This window comes from Heloderma suspectum, chromosome 2 (genome assembly GCF_057233095.1).
Source record: "Heloderma suspectum isolate Gila_16-S chromosome 2, 16-S_ref, whole genome shotgun sequence".
Taxonomy (NCBI): domain Eukaryota; kingdom Metazoa; phylum Chordata; class Lepidosauria; order Squamata; family Helodermatidae; genus Heloderma; species Heloderma suspectum.
The window spans coordinates 242,593,795-242,609,949 of NC_139459.1; the positions used below are offsets into that span (position 1 = coordinate 242,593,795).

At 40.9% G+C, this 16,155-nt stretch overlaps 1 protein-coding gene across 1 annotated transcript in view; it reads right to left on the reverse strand.

The window, feature by feature from the left end:
- Positions 1–16,155, reverse strand: part of SLIT3 (slit guidance ligand 3) — a 693,114-nt gene that overhangs the window by 122,354 nt on the left and 554,605 nt on the right. The window contains exons 21-24 of the mRNA XM_084838630.1: positions 10,151–10,219; positions 5,737–5,808; positions 5,499–5,570; positions 1,262–1,333 (exon numbers count right to left, since the gene is read on the reverse strand). Coding sequence (XP_084694756.1) covers positions 1,262–1,333; positions 5,499–5,570; positions 5,737–5,808; positions 10,151–10,219 — 285 coding nt within the window. The remainder of the gene's footprint in view (positions 1–1,261; positions 1,334–5,498; positions 5,571–5,736; positions 5,809–10,150; positions 10,220–16,155) is intronic.

The window sequence follows — 16,155 nt, forward strand, 5'->3', positions numbered from 1 at the left end:
TCTTGGCAGCTTTTAAAGTACCTAAACTCTGTCCTCCTTTGCATCTAGTTTATTTATTATTTATTTAATCAATTTATAGACCACTTGACTATATCTAAAAAGTCATCCTGAAGTGGTCTACAACATAAACATTTAAAATGCAAAACAACTACAATTAAAACATTTAAAAACTTGATAATGACCAAGCATGGGGTAGGATGTAGGTGGTTTTAATAATGGTAATATTTAATATATTGTGATCTGTTCCAAGCCTTTGGGATGAGATGTGTTTCAGATCAAACCAAACCATAATGACTACATTTGAATTACATGTCCTTTGCATATTTGGTTGCCTATGCTTATGATCCGGTTTATTTCAAAGCTTCTGTAAAAAAGACAATTTTGGATTCTCAAGGTCAGTAATTCACTATGAGGCAATATTATTTACAGTTAATATACATTCTAAAAAAACCTAAATATGTTTATATGACATTATATGATTTGAGCCCACGTATGACAATCTATTCTGAAAACAAAACACGTCATTGCTCTTCAAAGCCAAGCTAATTAACTGACCCAGAATATATTATCCCAGAATGAGGCTTTCTAGTTTTACACTCATTATTTGGAGTGGAGGTTGAATGAATAAAGTAGATGGAATTAACTTCAAGGAGCTAATTAAGAGTTGGGGTTACAGAAACCTCTTGAATGCTACATTAAAAAAATCTATTCCAAATCCTATTTCTCTCAGTTCCTGAGTTCATTACTGTATAAACCTTCCTTCTAGTCTAAAGAATCGATCCCTGCAGGAGGTCATCTGCAGGTGGTGGTTATCATGGAAATGATTATGATGATAATTTATTTGGGCCAGAAATTTTAGAACAACTTCAGTTGCTATTAGGAAATTTAACAATAAACAGCATACACTAGCCTATGCAACCAGACAATGACTTGCACACCCGTTCACCCAACCACTATTATCAACAACCCAGCTTTTCCAGGATTTTTCAAATTTGCTGAATTTGGGCATTTGAATCTGACATAGAAGATGTGAAGATTCTTTTATTGGCTAAAATCTTTGTTACAATTTTATTCAGGCTCCGTCACCGATTAACATTTAAAAAGATCATCAATGCAGCCTGCCTTCAAATTTGTTCTGAAGATGAAATTTGCACAGTGATAATATGTATAAATGGAACTGAACATAAAATAGCTGTACAAATCCTGCGTAGCAAAATGATTTGTACAGTGTCACTAGGCTATTAAGGGTAACAATACTTACAGATGGGAAAGTGACACAAGATCATTAAAAGACCCTTCAGGGACACTGGAAATATCATTGCCATGAAGAGTCCTAGGAGAGGAGAGAATAACCTTATATTAGACTAAAGTCCACCAAGCACCATGTTAAGAAATCCACATCTTTTAAAACTACTTTTCAAGACCTACTGGATACACAACTTAGGAAACAGCATATTTTGCCACCTTCACAAATTAAAACTAAAACAGTTTGAGGAAGATGCTTTATTATTAAAAGAAAAGGGAAATCACACATACACAGCCTAATCTCTTTCATAAAGCCTTGCATGAGAATGCAAAGACATACAACCACATGGAATAGAATTAATGGAAATATTCAGGGGTAACCTATGAATCCATATTTTCAGAAAGGAAGCTAAGATCTGGAACAGCTTGTAACAGTTCCAGTACATAAAAAGTTCTGACAATATGTCAAAGTTAGAAATTCGTACAAGACCATTATGTCACCTGGGAAACCCACCACATTCTGAAAAAAGTTCTGGTGCAGATATAATGCTGGCACATGTATAGCCATAGTCAAAGCAATCAAAGCAAGATACATGCAATAACACACTCCACCTCTCTGCCACCTCCATCCGGAAGCACACATTACAATGTCCAGGTGCAACAAAAATTAACCGTTACTTCTGCATTTGCACTCACCACAGATATAAAAGGGACTACCACTAAACTTCGTATCTGAAATGAGCTAGGATCATGGTTTCAGGAACCCCTGTTAGTTCTAACCAAGTTAACCACATAATCCTGGGGCCCAATCTCTGGACTGAACAGTAGAGTTTAGATACATTGTTTGTTTGGCTTTCCTTCACAGGCTATTTTAAGCAGATATTATTTTAACAAATTACACTTCATTTTTAACAAGAAACACAGGAGTGAAAATATTATCCTGGTTAACACTGAACCACTCTGTAGGGAGTAAAGGTGCTACAGAAAGTGCAACCCATTGTTAATGCTGATTTATCATGATTGATATTAGAATTTTTTATGCATGGTCTGCTGTAGATCAGGAAACCTTGGGTATAGGCACTGTATTGTGCAGGTTTATAAAACTCTGCTCTTACTCCAAACAGTTCAAACTCTATTAGAGCTAAGTTAACAATCTGATTTCCCATTTTTGCTTTTGCATAATATTGGGATTTGTTTGAACAAGAATAAAAGGATAAATCAACTATATTTTTTCATTCTTGTCTGCACTCTTTTTGTCTTTGAAGAACAACTAATATAGTAAGATCGTATCTGGAGATATTTTGGTTATATGAGATAAAAACTAGAAGTTGTTGAACAGTGTTTAACAGAAGCCACAAGCAATTTAGCCCAAGTTTGATCCAAAAAGTGAGAATCTAAATATTTTAATTAAAAAAACACAGAAACAAAGATATGTCAATCATTTTATATTTTCAAAGATAATAATATGTTATCAGGCCAGTTTTATCCATAGCCAGTGTGACCCCTTTTCAATATCAATACAGATTTGAGGTAAAAAGTTAAATGCTTCAGGAAGCAATGCTACTGGGATAGGCAGCTGCCTCTGAACTTGGAGGCGATCACCTATCCTATGCAGGGCAGGTGGCGCACAGAGGGGATCTTCTCCTCCATGCTCCAGTCCCCCTGCATTCGCAGCTAGACAGCCAATTTTGGCTGTCTAGCCGCGGGACTTTGGGTGGGGGGAGAGGCTGGCCGATGCATAGGAAAGGTCGTACCGGCACTTCTGCACTCCCTACCCCTGGGAACGCCCCCTTTTGCCCTGCTCTGTGCTGCTCATCCGAGCATGGAGCCTGGGGACGATCCACGCTGCCTATGAGGCAGCGGGGGTGGGGGTGGGGTTTTCCGGGAACCAAACTATCTGATGGCTGTCTAGCTGCTGTATAACGGCCATAGGATTGCGCCCTCATTGTCCTTTGACTATTCCCTTTTTTGTGTTATCTCCAGAGGAAATGGAACACATACATACACCACTGACATTCTATTAATCATATAATCAGTGGATTGGATCCAGACTAAGTTAGCTGAATTTAAGTCCCGTTGAAATCAACAAGACAAGTAAGTGATGACATAAGTTCCACTGATTTCAATGGAAACTATGTGAAACTAATTTAGTACTAAACCAACCCAGTATATTCAACGATGAATTTCATTATACACTGAACATTTAGTGCATAAACACTCAAAACAGTTAAACGTATAAAAATGGGTGGGCTACAATTTTTTGTATGATCTCAGTTTTGCTTTGTAAGCATTACAAAATCCACAAACAAACAAATTTGAAAGATTCATTCATCTACTTCTGGCAGAATAAAGGACCAACAGTGCATTTCCAAGGAATCTTCACACACAGTAATTCTACAAACCTGGTTTAGCTGCAGAACATCCACTTAATAAGGAGCTACAGCCAATCCCAACTTTCTTATGAGTGTATCTGTATGAAATGTGTTTGTAACAGCTCTTTGTTTCACTCATACGTTTAGGTGTGTGTGCTTAAAAAACCCTAGGTGTATGCTTTAAAAATCAGCTAAAAATGCAATGTACGAAGATGTGCTAACAGAAATCTATACTCTGAGCTGCTGAAGAAGGCACACATAACGACACCTATCATTAAATTTAGTGGTCCGCAGTGCATTCTGATTGACAGGATAATTTTCCTATTTAATATTGATAGAGCGAATTTGCTGGCAAATAAAACAATTAGGAAAGGAGTGGTTCATGCATGAAAAAACCCGTTACCTGCACATCAAACCCAGACAGACAATGAGCTATGTGTCCATTCTCAAAAGAAACTGGAAATACTTTTGCCGATTATTTCTTACTGAGATTCTCTTGGGAATCCTGATAATAAATAAATGACACTAACAGATTGCACACTGTCGTTCAGAAGCACTTTTCCCCCTCAGGAGAATTGATTTTTAATAACAACGTAGATGACATGTGGTGAGGGTTCTCGCTGACACCAGAGTTTTGTAGACCATAATAAATCAAATCAATTTGGAGGCTTCCAAATACACAGAACTCAGAAAGAGAGACACTCATTTCTGCTTCATTTCACTTTTGCACAGGAGTGAAAGAGCTCCATGTTATCTCTCTCAGAGCAACAGCCTATTCCGATATGATTGAGCAGGTCTTCCAAACAAGCAAGGAGCCAGCATCTGGATTTATTAAACTGTCCCTTAGCATCACATTCAAGCCACATCCTGTGGATATACAGGTAATTTAGATTTGCTTGCACTTCTTAGCCCTTGCACAGATGCAAACAAGAAGTGCATGCTCATCAATCACAGGAGCTGAAATAGTGAATTATCTCCTAGATATACATAGAAAATTACTAGTTAACACTTCCCAAGAGTTCTCAAATGATGGGACAAGACTCATCATGGTATAAGGATCTATGCAGGAACTCATCATGTGGGAAACTGACTTCAGCACATCAGATTCTCATACTGCACCACCAACTGGCAGATCACTGGCTACATCCAGCCATACACAATCTCCAACTGGCCTGTCACTTACCCTTGCCTCTTCCACATGTTGCCCTCAGTACTTGTTTGTATCTCAGAGTGGCACCCTGTCTGGCATGTGAGGAGGAAGAAGAGAGGAAGCTTTAAGAAACATGCGGGTAGTGCAGCCCATATGCTTCTGGCAGTTTACCTTCCATCTCTCACCTGACAGCGATATGAGGCCAGTTGCAGAAAAGAAGGGAAGCTGCTGGAAATATTTCCTATAGTTTTCCTCTACTTCCTAAGGCACGGAACTGTGTTCAGCCAGCCAATAAGGCACAGGGAAGCTACAGAGCTCATCATTCCTGGACCGGCTCCTGGACTGATCTCCTGGCCATTCTAGTTACAAGCTTCTGCTATACTGTGTAAGAGAGAATGTACCATGTAATGGTTGCTCTGTATCCTGCTACAAACAATACAGAAGCATGTAATACAGGGCCTGCTACCAGTAGCCTACTTTTATGGAATCTTCAAAATTAATACTCTTCTTACAGCTCAAAAGGATTTCATGCTCTGCACAAAACCCCAACATTCACCGGGATCAATGGTTATCGGTATTTTACATTTCAGTGCAAGCATACTGGAGCTAATTGTCCAGAAATGTGTATGATGTGGAGAATCCAGGGAAAGCCATCTGCTCGTTGCAAATCCTGCCATCACCTGCTGTCTCTTTAAGGTATAACCCCCAAACAGTGAACAAGCAAAACTTACAGAACCCTGAGAGACTTAAGCCCATTGAATGCATGGATTGGGATACACCGTAGCCTGTTGTAGCTGAGGATCCTAGGAGAATAAAAGAACACAGGTTGCATTACTTTGTCACTGGTTTCCTGAAGCCAAAGCAGAGAAGGATTCACTAACTTAGAAAAATTAAATGCTTGCTGCTTAATGCAGCTGACTTCACATTGAACAGCAATTAGAGCTGATGCCAGAACCGCTAACTACTTACAATGTTGATAGCTGTGTCATATTACTGAAGGTGTAATTTGCCAACATGCTGATGCTGTTGTTGCTCAAGTCACTAAAGAAAAATACACATAATAAAGGTCATTGATGCAATGAAAACAAGTCCCCCCGCCTCAAAGTTAGGTTAAAACCAAAAAACAATCTCAAAGTTCAAAGCAAATTTTCACCAAGGACTGATTTTCTAGGAGAGCATTTGTCTGTCTGTCTGTCTGTCTGTCTTTCTTTCTTTCTTTCTTTCTTTCTTTCTTTCTTTCTTTCTTTCTTTCAAGATTAGTCACCCTGTAGCAAATTGCTCTCAGGGTGATATAGAATAAAAAACACAAAGCCCCACAAAATCCATATACCACAAGTAAAAAAAGCAGCACAGTAAAATGATCAATTAAAAGTAAAATACAACACAAACATCAACACCATGAACATATAAACAGAACATATCAGCAGAAAAAAGAGGATTTAAAAAACCTGTGAGAATGGAAAGGTCTTTGCCTGGTGCCAAAAGGATAAGTAGGCACCAGGCAGCCCTCTCTGGAGAGCATTCCACAACTGGGGGGCTACCACTGAGAAGGCCTGCTCATGAGTAGCCACCTACTGCACCTCGGTATGCAAGTAGGTGTCTGATGACTCAAAGTAGGGTCTCTGATGACAATCTTAAAGTACTGGTAGGAACATATAGGAAGAGGTAGTCCTTCAGATCCTGTGGCCCCAAGCCTGTAAAGGGCTTTATACGTTCAGAGCAGCACTTTGAATTGCGACCATTAACGTAACCACAATGCTAGAAGAAAAGCAAACACTGGCAAACTGGTACCTTTTATTAGTGAGAGTCTTCAAATTTCAAAGACACACTGGCTTTTATGCCAGTATCTTTTATTTTTTTAAAATAAATGCCTCTGGTAGATTATGCTATAAAATGCACCCAACAAAACATACAGTTAAGCTAAATAATATAGGAACCAAAATTGGATGCTATGGACTACACTTTCCTCTCAGTTTTCTCCTAGCTCTTTTAAAACACCACACACCAATAGGGATGTCGCAGGCATGTTCTATACAATTGCTGTTCCACGGGCTGCAGCATGGTTGGCTGTAAGGCTCCACACCTTGCCTTCCACCATGTGCCCCTAATAGATACAGGATTGTGTCCCGAAACCTCAGTGAAAATGTTCAGTGACTGATGCTGTCTGTTTAAAGGCTAGGTACAGTATATATGTTCTGTTCCCAGAGGAAACAGATCCTACCATATTAACAATACTTCGAAATTCCCTCAAACAACGCATGTGTGTGATCTGAAAGTAGATGAGTTAACATCTATCCCTTTGTCCTGACTGGATCACCTTCTGTTGAGGTTTAGATGTTTGTCAGCGTTTCCCCTTTGCAAGGGAGGGGATCTATTAATGTTGTGAGCCCAGAGGCTAATAGTTTCCAGAGAGCTCTTGGGAATTTTCTGGTTGGTATGGCTGGTGCCCCTCTCTAAACAGTCGTCACTCAATGGGACTCAGAGTTGACCTGGGCGGTTGACACGATATGGCCAAGCACCCTCTCCCTTTTGGAAGAGCCAAGCCAGCTCCTTGGTATACCTAGCTGAGGGAAATGAAGAAAGAGAGACGATGGCTGGAATGCAAGTGGAGAAAGACCCATGCTGAATCAAACTGAACATGAGTTAGAATTTATTATTAAGCCTACTCTGTGGTGGTGGCGGTGACAAAGAAGGAGTTCTTTTCCACCTTTGTTGTATCTTCACAGTGTCCCCAGCAGAGTTGTTACAAGCCGTAATGGGTTTATTATGATCTGACCCTGAAAGGGAATTGGTCACACTAGAAGGTTTGTCCTTACGAATTTGAAAGACACTTTGAAGGTAAAACCACCTGCATCCATCAAAATGTAATCCCAGACGTTGTAACCTTTCCTCATATGGCTCCAACCTCTTCATCATTTAGTTGTCCTTTTCTGAACCATTCATAGAATCACAGAATAGTAGGGTTGGGAGGGGTCTATAAGACCATCGAGTCCAACCCCCTGCTCAATGCAGGGATCCAAGTCAGAGCATCCCTGACAGATGGCTGTCCAGCTTCATCTTGAATGCCTCCAGTGTGGAAGAGCCCACCACCTCCCTAGGTAATTGGTTCCATTGTCATATTTATTTATTTTATTTATTTATTTCATTTCTATACCGCCTAATAGCCGAAGCTCTCTGGGCGGTTCACAAAAATTAATCATATTGCTCTAACAGTCAGGAAGTTTTTCCTGATGTTCAGCCAGAACCTGGCTTCCTGTAACTTGAGCCCATTATTCCGTGTCCTGTACTCTGGGATGATGGAGAAGAGATCCTGGCCTTCCTCTCTGTGACAACCTTTCAAGTGCTTGAAGAGTGCTATCATATCTCCCCTCAGTCTTCTCTTCTCAAGGCTAAACATGCCCAGTTCTTTCAGTCTCTCTTCATAGGGCTTTGTTTCCAGTCCCCTGATCATCTTCATTGCCCTCCTCTGAACCCTCTCCAGTTTCTCTGCATCCTTCTTAAAATGTGGTGCCCAGAACTAGCCACAGTACTCAAGATGAGGCCTAACCGTGCTGAGTAGAGAGGAACTAGTACTAGTAACTCCCAACTCTATAATATCCTTTTTTAGGTGCGGTAACCAGAACTGTACACAATATTTCAAGTGCAGTTGCACTACAGATTTGTATAAGAGCAATATGATATTGGCAGTTTTATTTCCGATGCTTTTCTTAATTATGCTTAAAATGGAATTAGTTTTTTCATTGTAGCAGCACACTAGGTCAACATTTTCATCGAGCTGTCCACCACAACCCCAAGATCTCTTTCTTGGTCAGTCGGGAACTGTTAGTGGGTGGTTAATCTGCCCAGCTGAATGGTGTTCAAACTGTTCTGGAGGGGGTTGCCCTCTCCCAGAAGGATCAGGTGCTGACACTTCCCATGCACCATCCGGCCTCCCCCACACACACATACTCCAAGGCGCTCCGGTTAGACAGCCAAAATCGGCAACAGTTTGAGGGTGCTCCTGGATCCATCATCACTGGGGGCACAGGTGGCCTCAATGGTTAGGAGCACCTTTTATCAGCTGAAGTTGTTATGCTAGCTGCAACTCTTTCTGGACAGAGATAGCCTGGTAACTGTGACCCATGCTCTGGTAACCTTCTGGTTGAACTGAGGCACTATAATGCACTGTACATAGGGGTACCTTTAAAAATGGTTCAGAAACATCAGTTAGACCAAAGTAGAGATGCTAGGCTACCAAATACAAGGGGTTGCTAAAATCATTCCAGTGCTTCATCAGCTGCAGTGGCTTCTAGTGCATTTTGAGACATAATTAAAAGTGTTGCTTTTGACCTTTACATCCTTAAACAGCTTGGGGCCAGAATATATAAAGGAACAAGTCCCGTACATACCTGTCCAGATTATTGTCATCTTTGGAGGCCCTCCTTTGGATGCACCTGCTGAATGAAGTTAGGCTGGTGGCTATAAGAGGGCTTGCAAGGAGTCTCACCTGGCGCACACAATTTTTTAGCAGTAGGTAAAAACATCTGTCTTCTTCCGGGCATTTTATTATTATTGGGATTTTATTTTCTGTATTATACAATATTATATAATACAATGTTATTGTTTTATAATACAATATTATAATACAATAAATGTATTATCATGTATTGTCTTCCCCTTAAAGGCAGCCAAAAATATTTTAAATACATTTAAATAAAATAAATTTACTGTATTATCATTATAACCTGTTTTACTGTGTGAGCTGTCCTGAAGACTTTTTTTTGTTATAGGGAGGCATATAAATATTATAATAAATAAATAAAGGAGAGCGCAATCCTATGATCCCTGGGCGAGCATCCCAGGGACCATTGGATTGTTCAGATTTCCACTCCTGAGGTCGGATACAGCGCTACGACCTCAGAAGAGTGAGTTGGAGATCTACCCCCCCCAAACAGCTGGTGTGGAAAGAACTGCGCCAGCTGCCCTCCAAGGTTGGAAAAGCAACCTGAGAGGGGGAGGAAAGGGGGTGTTCCAGTGGGAGTGGAGGAAAGGAGACCAGAGAGGCCAGGATAGGAGTTATCCTGAGCCTCCTCCAGCCTCCTTCCCTCCCCCTCCGAAGAGCCCTCACTAGACAGGCTAAAAAGCCCTTCTAGCAAAATCAGCAGGGTGGGATGACAGGGAGGTGAAGATTATCTCTGTCATTCCTCCTACCCTGCACTAGATGATCGGATGCCTCCATGTCAGGGGCTTCTGATCACCAAGGGAGTAGTCGATAGGATTGCACCCTAAATGAGTGTGTGTGTCTGCCAATCACCGCTTTGACTGTAAAGCAAAACACAAATGCCCCAACATCATGGAAAGGAAGAATATTTGTTGGGCTGTCCCCAAATGCTGAAATACTTACATCAGCGTCAAGTGTCTGAACATGGAGAGTTCCTTTGGCACAGCAGATAAATGGTTTCCTTCCAGGTATCTGAAAAGAATATTTTAATAATGGTTATTGATTACATCTACAAATACTGAAATTTTCAGATTTCTGAACATTTAGGTTAAATACTTCAGGCAGCTTTAATTATGAACAATTCACAGTGGAGATGTGCACTCCCATCCGCATCAAAAGATGAAGCCAGCCAGTTCAATGGGACCAGGATGTGCATACTGATGCAGATCACTGCCTGTGCAAAACCTGTTTCTGCATACTGATTGGCCTTATTAGATCAAGGTGTTTACATTATGTCCGCGTATGTTAAAACAAAACTAACATTCTATCACTATATTGCAGTGAATATTTCTTAGGATTCTGTCTGTAAGATATCTAGTATTTGGGTTCCTTGAATATTTTTCCAGTGTCCTTTGGAAAAAACAGCAAGATAAATGGATTATCAAAAGTTGCAGTATGCTTGCTGTTCAGTTCCTTTTTTCATTTGTAAAAGTATTTAAAAGCAAAGTAAGGCGGATCATTAAAAAAGAGATACAAGTGTATATATAAGGCCAGTTCTCACGGTCAAAATAGGCCAACCCTAAAACAGCCCATGGTTATTGGAGAGTTGTTTTCCCCTCCAACAAACCATGCTGCCTGGGTTCAAATTACACGACAAGCCATGCCTGGGGGGGATATAATGGAAATGGTGCCCCACACGCAACTGACATGTGCCACAATTTAACCACAGTGGCTTATTTTGATCATGTGAACCAGGTAACAGAGTCCAACATATAACTCCTCTCTGCATATTGGACCTTAGATCTGAATGTACTTCAAAAGTTTCAAAAAGGAGAGATCAAAAAGTGCAGCAACCTGAAATCATATTACTATGATTTGCGGGGGGGGGGGGTGTAAATATTAATTGACTGGTTGATGGAGTGGCCTGCTTGAATCTCCTTCTGCCTCTCTTGTAAATCAGTGGGCTTATAGGAAAACACCATTGCAGTGTTTTGTTGGCTTCTTTGTTTAGAGAGCAAAGAATAAATAGAAAAATAATCTATTGCAGATATAAATTCTCTCATTCTAGCTCTCCTAGAAATCACATTAACAAAGAAATTGTGTGTGTGTGTGGGGGGGGGGAGGGGATCATACATGTCCTTGCTATAAGGTTGTGCTTAATTAAAGCTACTAAAAAGAACTCCAAATGCTAATTGACCTCATCAGAATTATTTCTGCCCTCTGACTGCAAATTGCTCATGCAGGCAATATTTCAATAATGCATCAGAAGCTGACTCAGTCTAGCTGTGCTAATCCATACAACCATTTATTTTAACTGCTTAGTAAAAATGTAAAATGAATATGCAATGTCTGATATAACTGAGGCAGCATTATTTAAGAAGTAAATGCGAAGTCAGATATCGCTGAGGCTATGCTTTAATTTTACAAAATAAATTACCATAAAAGGCAGCCTCAAAAGTACCAGTAGGTACAATTAACATTTTCAGGTGATCGTATACAAGATCTGGCAGTGTCGCATTCTCAACCTCCAACTCATTTGAGGAAAAATATATGGTTTTAAGGCCACCTTCTCCAACCTGGCACCCACCAGATGTGTTGGGCTATAACTCCCAGCATCTCCCATGCTGGCTGGGGGATGCTGGGGGTCGTAGTTCAACATATCCGGAGGACACCAGGTTGGGGAAGGCTGTTTTAAGAGATGAGGTAACAACGTGATCTGGCATGTTTGGCAGCTGGACCTGAGGAGCTGTTTATCAAGACTGAGGCCTCTTTTCTATGACAGAATCAGGGAGAATCAGGAGGAGGGAGAGAGAGCACAAGCTCACTGACAGTTGGGACTGACCTTTGTCCGTTGGGAATAGGTGGTTAGGCTCAGAGAGAGGTGGTGGAGGATTCTACCTAAGCTAATCCTTGTCCCATGCACACTTAGTTGTATAACCCTTTGAATGGGCCAGAGTTAGAGTTAATGTATATAGGGGTTGTTTCTTTTGCTTTTGTATGTTTATCCTTGTTCTGTATCTGTAAACCCAGGCCTCCCCATGACACCGTACCCTCAACCCTGCCTACTTTGTCCAGATTTATAAAGACCAAGGGTGCTTCTAGTCTACCCAGAGGAGTACGGCAAATGGAGAATGATGGCAGTGACACTACCGGAACAGACCTTGAGTATAATTATTTATTAATATTGGCAACCTACCAGGTGGCTACCAGGAAGAGGGTCTATTCTGCTGTGGCACTCCGGCTGTGGAATGAGCTCCCTAGAGGTGTGCCTGGCACCTACATTGTAGTCCTTTCGGCACCAGGTGAAGGCCTTTTTATTTTCCCAGCATTTTAGCACTCTAGTCTTTTAACTCTGCTGTTTTAAATCTGTATTTTAAATCTCTGCATTACTGCTAGGTTTTATTCTGGTTGTAGTTTTATACTATAGTTTTAAGCTTTCATATTTTATATTGTTTTATACAGTATTTTATAGTTTAAATTTTTGTGAACTGCCTGGAGAGCTTCGCCCATTGGGCGGTACAGAAATTAAATACTAAAAAAGCCCCCCAAGTCATAGGGAAGTGGTACATGGCACAGCTGCAAAAGCACACCCCAAAACCTTCCACTGTTCTGTTTTTGAGATTATTCACAGCTAAGCTACAGTCTTCAGCAGCATTTGAGTACTGTAATAGGGCTTCTTTTCCATTCATGATGACTCACTAAATGATTGCTGATTGTAATGATGTCTCAGAGCCACTCAGATATGGCTATGTGGTGGCATCATTGAAGGCATCGCCGTTACACTGAAGCTATGAGCTAGCTCTTAGTTATGCTAGAATGCACATTGGAAAGCACATTAAAACATGCATCCCATTGAGAGCACTATAATGTTGACCTGCACTCAAGAGAGCATTCCAATGGATCCTAATTTGCCACATTGCACTGAGATAGTTTCATTGCCAAAGAACAGCACAGAAAAAAGGGGATATTCGTTTGGTTATTTTTTGATGTTCTTATTATCATTGGGTCTTGCTAATGTTTTAGGTTCACCGTTATTTGTATTTTATTTTGGAAGCTGCCTTGAGAAGGTTTTTACATTAAAGGTGGCTTGCAAATCTTTAAAATTATTTAAAAAAAAAAATCACTTGCCAAGACAAAGTGGATGTCTCCCCTTCATCTCCTAAATTATGTCCTTTTGAGTGCCACCAGGTAGCACTTCTGCTGTGGGGATGCCTAATACAACCTTCCCCAATAACATCCATTCCATTTTTTGAAAGGATGTTTTATTTTACTTCTTTAGAAGTGAATCACTCCTCCAGTATACAACTAAAATGCCAGAAAATTCATATAGCCCTTTAAAAACAGGCAGCAAAACCCAGTAATATTACTTCCTTCCTCCACAATAATGTCCTATTATCATTTTGCTTTTCTAAAACTGTAGTTCTTTGAAAGCTGTGACTTCCCTATCCAGCATTGGAGTGCACTGAATTTTTCCTTCCTGATTTTTTTTATATCAAGTGGAAAATAGTATGGCTGTGTCCTCCGTAACAAGACTATTGCTTCCTTAAAAAAAAAATAAAAATCCAAGCAAATGGCACTGGGGTTGCTTCTAGTTCAAGCATATCATTTTTAAATTTTTTATTTATTTTTAAAATGTAACTCCTTGTCCCATCTAGCTAACACATTAAATAAAAACATAATACATATTTGAAAACATACATCACATCTAACCTCCTCCAAACCAGAAATATTAACAAAATATCAACAAATGGAGTATCTGGGACCAGCAATTAAACTTGGGGTAGCTTCAAATTAAACAAAAAAGATGTAAAACCAAAACCATTCTACATAACCATATTTTTACTCGGTGACTAAAACAATAAATATCGAGTCCTAACGAATTTCAGTTGGCAGGACATTCCATAGGGTAGATGCCACTATAGAAAAAGCCCTGCTGCCAGTAAATACAACTATAATACTTCACTGGGTTGAGGGATCTGAAGTAATGAGTCAGATGACAGACAGAGAACAAGGAGATTATAGGGATGTCAGAGAATTCCGCCACGGATCTCAGTGAGGCCGAATGCCAGTGCATTCGGCCCCCCGAAATCCATGGTGGAACGAAGCCCCCCCATCCCCCCATGAAAGGCGCGCAAAACGGAGCACTTACCTGCTGCTGTCCGCGCTGACTTGCGAATGGTGGCCGCATCTGCAGCCGCCATTCACTTCCTCATTATAGCCGTGATAGGCTACGTAAATAATTACGTAGCCTATCACAGCTAATGTAGGGACGCCATTTGCGTCCCTGCAGAGACCGTGATAGGCTACGTAAGTATTTATGTAGCCTATCATGGCAAAAAAAAAAAAGCGGACGCAAATGGCGACGGCGACCACCATTTGCGTCCCCTTTGTTTTGCTGTTTTAGCCTATGTAAATATTTACGTAGGATATTATGGCAAAAAGAAAAAAGGGAACGCAAATGGCGTAGTGGCCGCCATTTGCGTCTGCTTTTTTTTTTTGCCGTGATAGGCTACGTAAATACTTACGTAGCCTATCATGGCAAAATACAGGGATGCAAATGGCGATGGCTACAGCAGCCGCCATTTGTGTCCCTGCAGGCTGCCCAGCGGCCGGATGTCCGGCTGCGGGTGGCCCCAGCCGGCAGCTCTGCAGAATCTCCGCGGAGCGGAGCCGGCCGGAGAGAATTTCGGGGGGAGGGATGGAGCGCCTCCCCCCCACCGCGAATGTCACCCTTTGAAAAGGCAAGTGACTTTCGTACATCCCTAGGAGATTATCACATGAAAGAAGATGGTTTTAGTGTCAAGAAGGAGCACAAGGTTTTAAAAGATCATCTGGAAAGGACCATTATTAGCCTTTCCCAGTTGAGATCTGCCTTATCAGACACAGTCCTTAATGAAGAGGTTTGATGTTTTGAATAGATTGGTATAGGTTTTATAATTATATATAGGTTTTATAAACTGCTTTGAGATATTTTTTAGATACAAGCAGTATTTAAATACATCAAATAACATTAAATAAATAAATAATGCAGGATTAAATGTGACCCACGTACACGGGAAACATACTACTAAGAACTGCTTCAAGTGTGTCAAGTTTTTAGTACTGAAAGCAGTTTTGTGTAAGAAAAAAACAACACAAAAACCATATGTAGATCATCATAGCTTCACTGTACATATACATATAACAAAACAGATGTATAATTGTTGTGAACCACCCAGACAGCTTCAGCTATTGCTCGGTAGGGAAATGTAAGAAAGAAAGATGATGATATTCATATGGTCTTCATGCTTCACAGAAGCACTTTCTATTTAGGAAATGTGTCATGTTTGAAGTGTACACAGCTTTATTTCCCAATAATCCATCTTGCATTTATTGTCAGGATTCCTTTTGCCCCCACTTAACTTCAAACGCCGAAACAAACACAGACAAGAGGCTTCAGTCTGCAGCTTTTAATCCATTACTTCACAGCGTCACACAGATGCAAATTCTCAGTGACTCTCAGTCTACAAAGAAATTCCTTCAGGCGGTTCAAAAGGTAGTTACGAAAGTTGCCCGCCGTTTGAAGAGGAAGGTGGTCTCACTAGCCTAGCTTAAGGGGCCGGGGAGCTCTCTCTCTCTCTCTCTCTCACTCTCTCTCTCTCATGAGGCTTCTAAGCGCAGTTTTTCACACAAGGCCAATGGGGTAGACCATCTAAGTTCCACCCCTCCCTTCTCTCTCTTTGCTCTGCATCTGGCATCTATTAAATCAGACTCCCCAAACCCCTCCTCCCCCTGTTCATTATCTCTCAGGGGGGGGGGGTGAAGAGGGACCCTGATCCTCTGCCAGGTGGACCTCTGAAACCTGAGAAGCCTGCCTAGTCATGTCTGGACTAGCCTGGGAAAATACCTCCCCCATGTCTGGCAGTTCTCCTTTAGAATCTGAACTACTATCCCACTCCCTGTGCTCAGAAACACCCCTGACATTTATA